Raw genomic sequence first — 12,938 nt, 5'->3', positions numbered from 1 at the left:
TCAAGCAAATATTAGTAAGATGTTAAAGCACCTCAGTTAGGAATTATTAGTTTAAGACAAGGATTTTTATACAATTTTGAGGAACAGAAACCTTTTTGGCTCTCCCATTCTTCCAGTTCGTATGAGCGTGTGGCCCTCCTGTTTTCCCGGATTTCAGACATTGTCAGTACCTGGATCATTTCAATGTGTCTACCTTTTACCAAAATAATAGATGGTAGACAAATCAGCATTGTATTTTCTCAATCATGTCAGCCTAAATGCATGGCCTGTTTCATAGAATATTCTATAAGAAATTGAGGATGACTTGGTTCATCTGAATGACTTGATATACAACAGTTATGTGTGAACATTTCTCTTCAGTTGTCTTAAGGCACCTTCATTTTCCACACTCATCAGATAGAGCTGGAAGGCAGAAACTGCTACTGTTGGACATCTGCAGTCCTAACATTTCCTTGGACATTGATTTGTCCTGAAAGCCTTTACTTCTGAGAGACTTAATTTATTTTTTTAAGACTTTATTTATTTGAGAAAAAGAGAATAATTGAGAGATCATGAGCAGCGAGGAAGGGCAGAGGGAGAAGCAGACTCTCCACTGAGCAGGGAGCCCAATGTGGGACTTGATCCCAGGACCCTAGGATCATGACCTGAGCCAAAGGCAGATGCTCAACTGACTAAGCCACCCAGGTGCCTGAGACTGTTACTTTCAAACACAAGCGTGCAAGATGGTTGCTGAGGATGCTGGAAGGAGGAGTGTGGTGATGTCTAAACTGCCTAAGATAGTAGGTGACCTTCAGTGTTGGCTTCTTGCAGAATCCAGAGAAACAGACCTGCTCAGCGGGATGGACGGCAAAGGCTCCTACCAGGTCAAGGGCTGGAAACTCACACAGCAGCAGTTTGTGGCACTTCTGTGGAAGAGGCTGCTGATTGCCAGACGGAGTCGGAAGGGATTCTTTGCTCAGGTGAAGTGCTGCTCTGGGCCGGTGCCTCTGGCTTCAGGGGTGGGCTGCGGGCTCCTGACCAGCAAAGGCAGGAGAGGGTCATGGTGACGAGGTGGAGGCTGGACCCCGCCCGACTCTCTGTATTTCAATCCCAGTCCTGCTTCTTGCCACTCACGCATCTGTGGGCAAGTGACTTCTCTATGCCTCCATGTCCTCATCTTTAGAATGAAGATGATGTACCTATGACATAGGGTTGTTATGAGGATTGAAATGATAAGTGCTTAGAAGGGGCCTGTCGTTAAGGATTGCTCTGTGTGTGTGTGTGTGTGTGTATGTGTGCGCACATGTGTGAGTTTTATTGCAGAGGATAGCCTAACAAGGACTGAGTTTAGAAAAATTGGCTGGGCAAATTCAGCTATCATAAGCTGAGAAATGATACATCCAGATGCACTTGATATATAAACTTATTGGAAACGTGATTTTTCTCTAAATTGATGCTTAGCTGCAAATTGACAAAAAGGTAGCCAGAGAGGTCAGAAAAAAATGGACAGAGAAGACTCATTACAGTGTTGCCCGCCTGTCAGTGTTTGCAAGCTCAGTGGCTTGATCAGAAGGGATAAAATGATCCCACTCTAAAATCAAGAAGTACAGAGCAAGCATGTGCAGAGAGTCTTCCCCACAGACCAAGTGGGTAATGCAGAGAGTCTGAGTTTGGAGCACACAGACCTGGTTTGGAATTCTGGTGCTGCTACTTATTGGCTGTGTGACCGTGGGCAAGTTCCTTAGTCTCTCTGAGCTCAATTCCCTTGTTTGTTGATTGGTGATAATGTTACTCCTAGTTAGGGTTGTAACGATAATGAAATGAGGTAATTGTCACCTAGTATTTTCCCATAAAGAAGGACTAAGGTAATTATGCTTTTTGAGGCCATTACCTGGTGACAGTGGCTGCTGTTCCTTTCAGAGCATGGGATCTGACTGGGTCATTTAATCTTGGTCTGCAGATTCCAAGTGAGACTGCTGAGGCCACAGAGGGAGTGACTTCACATGGGTAGAGATCGTAGTAGAGACACAGCCAGGCTTCAGGTCTTCTGGCTCCTGGTGCAGGGCTGGTTGTCTCGGCCTTTCTCTGAGCTGAGCTGGGCTCACAGCCCTTGGTGGGGTCTTCCTCAGGTCTCCAGAGGGAAGGGGGCAGGACCCCGTGTTCTGAGTCACCCTGACATGTGACCCCTGTGCACTCTGTAGGGTTTTTAGCTTGGTGCCTCTGCTAGGTGGCCACGGCCTCGGGCCTCGTGCTGTCAGCCTCCAGAAATGCCCCAGAGGGAAGGGGTTTCATTTTCAGCATCTGCTGCTTCCCAGCTTCCATGAGTGCCTTGGTGGAGCTTTGTCTGGGGCCCTGTAATGCTCGTTTGCGTGCTGGCTGGTCCGGGAGGCTAGCTGGCTGGACATGTAGGGGCTTGCCCCATGCCTTGTTTTCTAACATTTGCCCTTGGTTTGTAATTTCCTTTCCCCTCTGTGCCCTGGTCATAGATCGTCCTGCCAGCTGTGTTTGTCTGCATTGCTCTGGTGTTCAGCCTGATTGTGCCCCCCTTTGGCAAGTACCCCAGCCTGGAACTTCAGCCCTGGATGTACAACGAACAGTACACATTTGTCAGGTATGTGTCTGCCTCCTGCGCCCCGGGAGAGAAGAGAGCTCAGGCTGACCAAGGGTGTTTGTGCTACTGAGGGCCAAGGGGAGGTGGACCCCGGGATCGCTCAGTGGAGTGGCCTTGATCAGCCCTTGAAAGCTCCCCCACAGACTGATGTTGGATGCAGAGAACAGCAGCAAATTGAACCTCAGATAATAGACCAGTCCTCTGTTCCCACTTTGAGCTCCTTTCCTTCTGTACTGCTGCCATCGGAACCATCATCTGCATGTTACGTAAATAATCTACTCTTGTAAAACGTCTGTGATGAAGCTATATAGTATTTGGCTTTTCGTAGCTAGGTTTTAATTTTGTCGTTTAATCCCAAGGCTTCAGGGCACTGTCACAGCCACCTCCAGCCTGTTTGCGTGCACAGGACAATGCATGTGTTCATTGCAGCTACAGATACTAACTAGCATTTGCTCTTTAGACACAAATGCCAGCTACTCTTAACACTCCAGTTCTTTTCAGACAAAAGGACAAAGGAATTTCTCTACTTCCTTCTGCAGAAGCTTTCTTGAGTCTTGTAGTATTTTAGATCTTTAGATGGGGAAGCCTGTCAGTGACGTGAAAGGGAAGCTTTAAAACAAACAATGAAAACAAAACAAAATGCATAAATATGTGAATCGATTCCTCTTTCTCTAGCCCCATGTTCCTTTCCTGTTTAGTTCATATTTCATGGATAACTGTGAAAGCACTTTTGGAAAACTGATCCTTAATGAATTTCTTCAATTAAAAAGAAATAGAAAGGTACATGTGTGTTTATATACATGTGCACACATGTTTACACAACTCCATTCATTACTACTTACACAAGCTGCACTTGAGAGGGCTGTTACCTTGACCCTAAATATGCAGTCAGTGTCAGCTCCTTTTGGGTAGGTCTTGTATTGTACTCATTTCTGTTATGAAAGCTTGGCACACAGGAAGTGCCTAATGAAGTGTTCAGTTCAGAAAAACAGTTGTACCTCCCAATTCCTGGTTTTAATGAATTGCTGAGCTGGCCACCTCTCATGCACCCACAGTAACGACGCTCCTGAGGACATGAGCACCCAGGAACTCTTGAATGCCCTCACCAGAGACCCTGGCTTCGGGACCCGATGTATGGAAGGAAATCCAATCCCGTGAGTGCCACTTCAACAGCTGCCTTGTGTTATGCTGGTCACCTGGTTTGATGTCTGCTGTATTTCCTTTATCAGTTGTGATAGATGCCATATTGTGACTAGTATCATTTGTCCTTTGAACTTTTTTTTTTTTTTTAATTTTTAAAAAGCTGATCTAGTAATCTAACCAGACCATCTAGGAACAATTGTAGCCGACTAGGAAAGTTTTCTAGGATCCTGCAGAGTAAACCACTACAGGCATTTATTTACTGCTTTAGAGATTAGTATTTAATTTAAATAGCACTTTATACTGATCAAATGCTTTTTCCTTCTTCCCTTCTGCTGGCTCCTGTACCTAAAAGCAGAGATAGGCTGCCATTATAGATAATTTGCAATTTTGCTTATCAGCTTCTTCACTTTACCAGCCTGAGAAGATGTTGTATTATTGTATATAAAAATGGACATTTTCTTCTTTGGGAGTTGCACATTTTTGTATTTTCCTTCAAAATCCTTTTTAAGGAAGTAGGCAGAGTATGAATAAATGCAGTAAAATACCCATGCGTCTCTAAGTGGCCATGGCGTGTGTGTGTGTGTGTGTGTGTGTGTGTGTGTGTGTGTGTAGATCTTTGTGCATCAAGACTGAGTTTCCAAGGGAGCTGAACCATGGCCTATGCAGATTTGACACTTCAGGCTCAGGTAGGATGAGGTTCTAGCTCAGCTACACCATAGACTCTGAGGAATTACAGAGAGTGTGGGAAAGTATAGGGAGATTGGAGGAAGAATAACTTGAATTCTAGATTTTATTTATTTATTTTTTAAAGGTTTTATTTATTTATTCATGAGAGACAGACAGAGAGAGAGAGAGAGAGAGAGAAGGCAGAGACACAGGCAGAGGGAGAAGCAGGCTCCATGCAGGGAGCCCCACGGTGGGACTCGATCCCGGGTCTCCAGGGTCATGCCCTGGGCTGAAGGCAGCGCTAAACCACTGAGCCACCCAGGCTGCCCGAATTCCAGGTTTTAAGGGGAAGGTTCTCACTTTGTCAGTGGACAGACCAGTGAGCCTGGTACCCGGGCATGCAAGGTTTCAGAGCAGATATTTAGGTAGATAGCCACCATGTACCTGCTAGCTCTTATTATTGGATATTTACGAAATATTTGCCGGTACTTACTGTTTAATGGGTGGAAGCTCTATCAGCCTATGTCCATTCCTAAAGAATAAGATGACCATGATGAAAAAGGACATGGAGACATCCTCTCTGGAGTCAGAAGACTTTTGACTTTGGACATAATCTGTAAATTTTGTAGGCGAGGTAGAAGAATGAGATGATGTGGAGTCATTATATGCCCACTGGGCAGTCTGGACTTAGATAAGTGCCAACATGGGCTCAGGGCAAGCCTCCAGAGACAAAAAAGAGGTCCGGTCCCCACTATCAGAGGACCCCCAGCGTTGGGACAGAGCCCCACTGAGTGTGTGTTAGGGGTGGTGTGACAGAGGGGCCCCATTCTGGTGACTTCTACTGAATTCACATTCTAACTTTTACCAAAAAGAATAGAACTGAGGGAAGTTTGACTGGGACATCGATTGTGGCATTGAGCTTTGTCACAGCCAGTCATTTTGTGAAGTTTTTAGAGTGTAAACCCCATATCTTATGTTGACTTTTCCATCAAGTCATGGTGCCTTAGAGAAAACTAGAGCACAAACCACAAATCTGTTCTTTTGATATTTTTAGTACATACGAGAATAACATAAAGAGTGTGGCTGTGCATTGTAGAATTTTGCAACTCGATGGGATATTAGAAATGCCTTATTTCAACATGTCATTTTGTACTTTTGTTTTATGGGTAGAGAAGATAAGACCTGAGAGGACAAGGGTCTTGTTGGTGGTTCGCAGTGATTTGGAGCTCAAGTCAGGCATAAAGGCCTTGTGATGCTTGCAAACAACCTAGCTCTTCGTGTACTGAGCACCCTCCCCACATCTCCTCCAAACCCCAATTCTGTACTCATTTTAAAACATAAAGTGAGTCTTGCCATTCCCCACTGATTTACAGCACATTGGACATAACATGCAGACTCCTTCCCAGGCCTGGGTCATCTGGCCATCCTCCACCCTCATCTCCCAACATTCTCCCTCCTATGTCATCCCGTCCCAGCCCACTGCCTTCCCGCTGTTCCTCAAACATGGAAAGTTCATTTCTTTTTGGGGCTTTGTAACTCTATTTCCTTTACTTATAGTGTTATTTCTCCCCAAGCCCTTTCCTGACTTCTTTCTAATCGTTTATGCCTTGGAAGAAGCCAGTAGTCCCTCTTCCCCCAATTCACTGTCCTCTTACTTTGTTTTTGGCTAACATTTGTTAATTGCCATATTCCTCTAGAGGAATGCAAGCTCCATGAAGAGCAGGGACTTTATCTTGTTCACCCCGGACTCTCAAATATGGAGAACAATGTCTGGCACATAGTAGATGCTCAGTGAATATTCGTTGAATGAACACAAGGGCAAGAGACCTGATGCCAGTGGATTGGGTTGACCAGAGTTTGGTATATGGGCATTTAGGATCCCTTTGTGTTCCTTTGTTCTTAACTGTAAAACGAGTAAAATGAGTTACTGGTATATGGGTCTGTGTGGAGATCAAACAAAACGGTGAGGGGACAGATGCATGTTTGTTATCAATTGATCTGTGCTCCTGAGCCAACAGGAAAGGCCAGATCCTCCTCTTGAGTGATGCTACCTTGACGTCTTCCCTTTGCAGAGACGTGCCCTGCTCCGTGGGGGAGGAGGAGTGGACCACCGCCCCAGTTCCCCAGACCATCACAGACCTCTTCCAAAATGGGAACTGGACGATGGAGAATCCCTCACCCACGTGCCAGTGTAGCAGTGACAAAATCAAGAAGATGCTGCCCGTGTGTCCCCTGGGGGCAGGGGGCCTGCCTCCCCCACAGGTGAGTCGCTCTCTGTGTGACTGAGCAGGTAGTGGTGCAGGGCAGGCTGGGGAGCTTCTGCTTGGGAAGAAGGAATGGCTGACCTGTCATGTCAGGGTGTTGTCTTTCAGTCTTGATCTTAATTCTTATCACAGAGAAAAGCATGTGAGTTCTGAGGGGGAGGGACTTGGTCTACAGTTCCTAGGTCTTAGCTTGTTTCTCTGTTTTGAGAGGTGAGCTGAGCTTACTTACTTGTTTGAGTCAAAACCAGAACACAACACTCTGCTCAGTGGGCCAGACGCAGTGGAAGACACAGTCTGGCCTCTCCCACTGAGGTGATGCAACAGAACACACTGTGACAGGCCCGGCGTCATCCGTGGTTCTGCCACAGAAGAGCTGGTGAGGTGGGACAGGCCACTCAGTTCCCCGGGCCTGTTTCCTTGCCTCCGAATTAGGGAGGCTGGCCCATAAAACTTCTGTGGGTCTTAAAACTGACATTCTCTAAGATTGTGAGTGTTGGGGAACAGTTCTGAAATTTTTGATTGAGAAAAATTTCAGGAACAGGCTTGCTCGTGACCCACCTCTGCTGCTTTATCAGCATGTAGGTTGCAGGGTAAGGACAATTTTAAATGGGTGTAAGAATGTAAAGATGTGTGGTTACTTCTCCTTAAGATAACAGCTAATCTATTCATCAGTCTAACTCCAGTGAACAAAAGAATTCACCGTGCATAGTCCATGATTCTGCTCCCTAAAAACCTTTGTGACTATAAAGAATCATAGTCCACCATCTGTTGTTTAGTAGTTCTGAATAATTTCCTAGGGGACATCTTGGCTTGGTATAAGTGCGTGGCCAATGCTGAGAGCAGAAGGGACCAGGCCCCTGTGTTTGGCTGATGGCAGTGCCTGGGCCCTGCGGGCAGAGTCGGGTCACACTGTGTTCCATGTTTAAGGGACGTGTGTCACTGTAGTTCTTGATTTTTTTTTTTTTTCTGTTTCAATTATGGTCCATAAAGACACTTGTGCTTGGTTTTTCTATGATGACAGAGAAAACAGAACACTGCAGACATCCTTCAGAACCTGACGGGAAGAAACATTTCGGACTATCTGGTGAAGACCTATGTGCAGATCATAGCCAAAAGGTCATTATTTACTAAACTTGGCCCTTGCTTGTGTCAATCCTGATTAGGAGAATTAAAGATCTAAAAACAGCAGTGATGGGGAAAAATATCTGATTTTGGCCTGATGTTGGCTTTTGGAAGTTTAGGATATTCTCCAAATCTAGAAAAGATAAGTATTACGAAGTTTTAGTTGTCCGCATCAAGGTTAAGGCTGCCTGGCATAAACACAGGGCTGTGCATTAGAAAAATTCTGGAGATCAAATGGACAGTATTGTGATTATACTGTATTATATACTTCAAAGTTGTGAAGAAACTAGATCTCAAATATGCTTACCAGAAAACAAGAGTTGATTATAGGACATGATGGAGGTACCATGGTAATCATATTACAATATATAAATATATCAAATCAAACTGTTCTACACCTTAAAGATGTTCTATATCAGTTATATGTCAATGAAAAATAAATCTGGATTCAAATTTGAATTCTACTTCATATCTGCTTTACCAGGATCAACTAGTTATCCTTTAAAAAGCCTTCATTTGTAGAATACGTGATAATATTGTGCTCTTATTATTTCATTGTGAAGATTAAATAACACTGGCGTATGAAAGTGCCTCTCATGAATGGAAGGTGTGATAATATGGTCGATATGTGGCATTATGAAGCGAGCCCTGGGCCAGCCCAGTGGCTTGACATGGCTGTGGAGCCTTGGAAGAGCCATGAAGGTTCCAGGGCTATCGGGGCACAGCATTGAAAACTTGCTCAATGCCCAGAAAATGTTTGTTCTGGCTTCCTTTTTGGTTTGTGGGGCTTCTCTGTTAGGTGTTCTCAGTGACTTTAAATGGCAAGGGTTTGCTTGAACGGTAATTACTGTGAGTTTCCAAGAAAGGTGCATAACCTTGCCATGTCTTCTATAGTTGACATATTACCTCGAATATAAAAAGTTTTGGGGTGTCTGGCTGGCTCAGTTGGTAGAGCATGTGACTCTTGATCTCAGGGTCATGAGTTCGAGCCTCACAATGGGCATAGAGCCTACTTAAAAAGAATTAAAAAAAAAAAAACGTTTAGTCCCATCTTAGGTCTGAAAGGTGGTTATTTAATTGGTTTCATCCAAGGCATAATTTTCACATAAACAACATGTTATTCATATATTACATATAAATGAAATAAGGTTTTTAGATAACAAGGTTTTAAGATGGGGTGAAGAAAATACATAGTGACTGGGGTGTCCTTCCATGGGTACCACCTCCCTACACCAGCCTGATCATGGGATTCTTTCTGTCCTGGCTTGTCTCCTTGGGTAGAGAGTAACTTCTTTTGTATCATCAGGAATAGGATCAATGTTTCTTTGAACTGATTTTTGCTTTCTCTTTCTTTGTCCTCTGCAGTTTAAAGAACAAGATCTGGGTGAATGAGTTTAGGTAAGCCGATCTCTTTCTGTGCTCGCTCAGATTTTGTCTGGACTCCTGTAGTTCAGAAGGATGACTTTGATCTAGGTATATGGGATCTCAGGAAGTGGGGGTGTGGGGATTGTTTAGACCTCAGTGCTCCTGCTCAGTGCTCAGCTGCTGCCTCAGACACCTTTGAAATCTTTGGCATTCCGATCCCCTCGGGAAATTCAGCAGTTTCTTGGAGGGTCTCTAGGGATTTAACAGGGAAGCACAGTGTTGTGAGGGAAATACCTTATTCTGTTTATACCCCCCGCCCCGAAATCAGATTCCCAGGGGAGGGGGTGTCCTGGGGCCTCCAGGACAATTTTTCAGGCCTTTAGAATGAAGCCAAGAAGGTCTCAAATGAAGGAAGAGGCATCAAAGCTGTCTGTTTTCACAGTGTTTGAACTCCTTTGTCTCTCTGGGTTTTGAAGGGATAGGTGACACTAGGGAAGAAAAGAAGGAACCATCCTGGAAGCCCATTCATACCTCCCAGAAACTGAGATGCCTTATATGGCTGCATCAAAACTTAGCTCTGCCACCGCTTCCCACCTTCCTTCTTTGCCTTTTTCCAAAGGACCAGGACCCACAGAACTCTGCACAGAGCAGATGCAGGCTGGGGGCCCCTACGTGGCCTTCACGCTAGGAAAGAGCCATGTCCTGTCTTTAAGCCCTCCCCAGGCTACTCTGGTCACTGTCCCACCCTTAACGCCTCATCTGCTTGCCCTGACACCCAGAGACCCACACGCAGGTGCAGGCCTGGGCATCCAGGGTGGGAGGAGCACCTGTGAGACAAAAGACCGTTCTTCCCTCAATGTCTCAGACATCTCACACTGTGTAGTCACAGGCTGGTCCTTCCCACTTCGGCCATAAGCATAAGGAGTTAAGAGATTGCCAGGATTCACTAGAGGAGGCCAAGATGCAGCTTCGTCCGAGTCTAACTTCGGTCCTGCTTCGAATAAGCAGTTCACCTACCTGAAGCACGCGCACTTTCATGTGAGGCCTCCTGAATGGTACTGTGTGCCCCACTGTATTTTAATGTCACACTGTTCTTTTAGGTATGGAGGATTTTCCCTGGGTGCCAGTAATTCTCATTCACTTCCTTCAAGTCAAGAAGTTAATAATGCCATCAAGCAAGTGAAGAAGCACTTGAAGCTGGCCAAGGTATGGTATCCATCCTAGAACATGTCAGAGAAATAGGCCCAAAGTTGCCACTCTGTGGGAATAGTTGGCAGGTAAATCTAATCACCTAGCCTCTTACAGTTTTTAACACGTTTTTAGTACAAAGCTGAATTGGCATTTACTGAGATCTTGTGCCAGCCAAGACCGAGCTACTCAGTATATATTTAATATCTGAAAACATAGATCAAAAAATAAAATTCAGAGGCTTAAAAGCTCTCAGAATAATTTCACTTCATGAATGTAACCAGTAGGTAAATAAACTGGGCTTCACACCTACTTATCTAAAACAATCACTGGTTAAACAGGAAATGAATTATTTCCTTTACACTGGCAGTAGGACCTCGTAGGCTCTCACTTTGTTTCTCAGTATTTTGGGTTTCCTATTATTAAATGAAAATGAGGGCTCAGATGGCATGGGTTTCAGGGTCACAGACATCCGTGATAGTCCTAGAGTCTGTATCTCCACTTTTGAGGCACAGGCCCCACGTGTCCAATGCACCTGCACATTCTGAATGTAGTTCCGGGTCTTAGGAGGATGCCAAAGGACCACTTTGAAGAATGCTTACCACCCGGTTAAGCAGACATCCGCATCTTGGGACTTTGAGTCACAGAATGTCCCTGTGATTCTTTCAAAGCTTGTGGTTCATGGCATTATGAATGCTTTTGATTTCTGGTCACTTGTTTCTTGGGTGCCAGTTATGCAGTGGCTTCAAATCTCACCTCAGTGAACAGAGCGTTATTGCGTTGCCCTTCAGGGAGCTGTCCTATTGTCCTTCGCTTGTGAACCATCCCAACTGAGGCAGGTTTCTGTTGTTCACAGGACAGTTCTGCAGATCGATTTCTCAGTAACTTGGGGAGGTTCATGACAGGACTGGACACGAAAAATAACGTCAAGGTGAGGCCCTCTGTTCTAGTAGCTTCTTGATGAATAATACTTAAGTACTTTCGGCTCATGAAGTTTTTATTTTTTTATTTTTTTATTTTTTAAAGATTGTATTTATTCATGAGACACACATAGAGAGAGAGGCAGAGACACAGGGAGGGAGAAGCAGGCTCCATGCAGGGAGCCCGATGTGGGATTCGATCCTGGGTCTCCAGGATCAGGCCCTGGGCCGAAGGCAGGTGCTAAACCACTGAGCCACCCAGGGATCCCTCGGCTCATGATGTTGTTGGGTGTAAATGGGTGTACGGTCAGCACTTTCCATACCTGGAGGCTGTTACTACTTTGCCGTGTTCTCTGACTATAATGTTTTATCTTGGTGTATGACCAGAATTCTTAAAATGTGTGCCTATGTATTGTATGCGGCATTGTATCCCATAGCAGGATTTGGAAGCATTACTTTGTACCTGGTGTATTTTATTTTAGGTGTGGTTCAACAACAAGGGCTGGCATGCCATCAGCTCTTTCTTGAATGTCATCAACAATGCCATTCTCCGGGCCAACCTGCAGAAGGGAGAGAACCCCAGCCAGTATGGGATTACTGCTTTCAATCACCCCCTGAATCTCACCAAGCAGCAGCTCTCGGAAGTGGCTCTGTAAGTGTGGCTGTGTCTGAATGGGTAGGGTAAGGAGAGGACAGGGCGTTGTTGGCAGACTCATGGCATAGGGGAAGGAAATATGAAGCCGGTTGTAGAGTACCAGCTGAGGACATAGTTACAGTCATGGAATGTCTGGGCTAATTCAGGTTCTGGGCAGAACACGACCACTTTACGAATTGGCTGGCAGGGATTAAACTGCAGAAGATCAATGATTCTGATGGATTAAAAACCATTACATTTAGTGAATTTACATTACAATTTAGTGAAATTGTCAATAAAATCCTAAAATATTTTTAGCTCATCATTAACACAGTGGTTAATAAAAAACCAGTTTTATTAGTTTTGAAACCACTGTTTCTAAACTTAGCGAAGCACGCTTTTATCAGCTTGTCTTTTTAATTCCTGAGTCAAGCTTGTGTGTGTGTGTGTGTGTGTGTGTGTGAAGTTTAAAGCCAGTATGATACAGTTTAAAGTGCGTAACCTTTGGGGATCCCTGGGTGGCGCAGCGGTTTGGCGCCTGCCTTTGGCCCAGGGCGCGATCCTGGAGACCCGGGATCAAATCCCACATCGGGCTCCCAGTGCATGGAGCCTGCTTCTCCCTCTGCCTATGTCTCTGCCTCTCTCTCTCTCTCTCTCTCTGTGACTATCATAAATAAATAAAAATTAAAAAAATAATAATAAAATAAAATTTAAAAAAAAAAGTGCATAACCTTTGGAATCATAGAGCTCTATGTTTGACTATGGTTTCTAAATTTCTAGATGTATGATGTTAAATGAGGCAATTCATGTAAATTGCCGAGTCCAGCACTCAGCACATTGTTGATATTCAACACATGTTAAATTCTTTCCTGTGTACAGAGCATGGCACAGCTATTTCTGCGTGACTCATATAGAATATCAATATATATCACTAGGATCTTTAGACCAAGTTCACATAAAATTAATAAATATAAAAATAGTTTGCTATGCCTTGTTTAACAGGCTTGTAACTATTCTTATAATAGAATTTGATAGAATTTTTGTTA

The 12,938-nt window shown here is 44.5% G+C and overlaps 1 protein-coding gene across 5 annotated transcripts in view; it reads left to right on the top strand.

The window, feature by feature from the left end:
• The window catches only part of ABCA1 (ATP binding cassette subfamily A member 1), a 128,319-nt gene that overhangs the window by 98,045 nt on the left and 17,336 nt on the right, over window positions 1-12,938 (top strand). For all 5 annotated transcript variants that reach the window (XM_038553000.1, XM_038553002.1, XM_038552999.1 and 2 more), the window contains exons 28-36: window positions 811-959; window positions 2,466-2,590; window positions 3,646-3,744; window positions 6,472-6,661; window positions 7,685-7,779; window positions 9,151-9,183; window positions 10,251-10,356; window positions 11,195-11,269; window positions 11,741-11,910. In XM_038553000.1, coding sequence (XP_038408928.1) covers window positions 811-959; window positions 2,466-2,590; window positions 3,646-3,744; window positions 6,472-6,661; window positions 7,685-7,779; window positions 9,151-9,183; window positions 10,251-10,356; window positions 11,195-11,269; window positions 11,741-11,910 — 1,042 coding nt within the window. The remainder of the gene's footprint in view (window positions 1-810; window positions 960-2,465; window positions 2,591-3,645; window positions 3,745-6,471; window positions 6,662-7,684; window positions 7,780-9,150; window positions 9,184-10,250; window positions 10,357-11,194; window positions 11,270-11,740; window positions 11,911-12,938) is intronic.

Source organism: Canis lupus, chromosome 11, assembly GCF_011100685.1.
Source record: "Canis lupus familiaris isolate Mischka breed German Shepherd chromosome 11, alternate assembly UU_Cfam_GSD_1.0, whole genome shotgun sequence".
In the NCBI taxonomy this organism is placed as follows: domain Eukaryota; kingdom Metazoa; phylum Chordata; class Mammalia; order Carnivora; family Canidae; genus Canis; species Canis lupus.
This window is presented reverse-complemented; position numbering and strand designations above follow the sequence as displayed.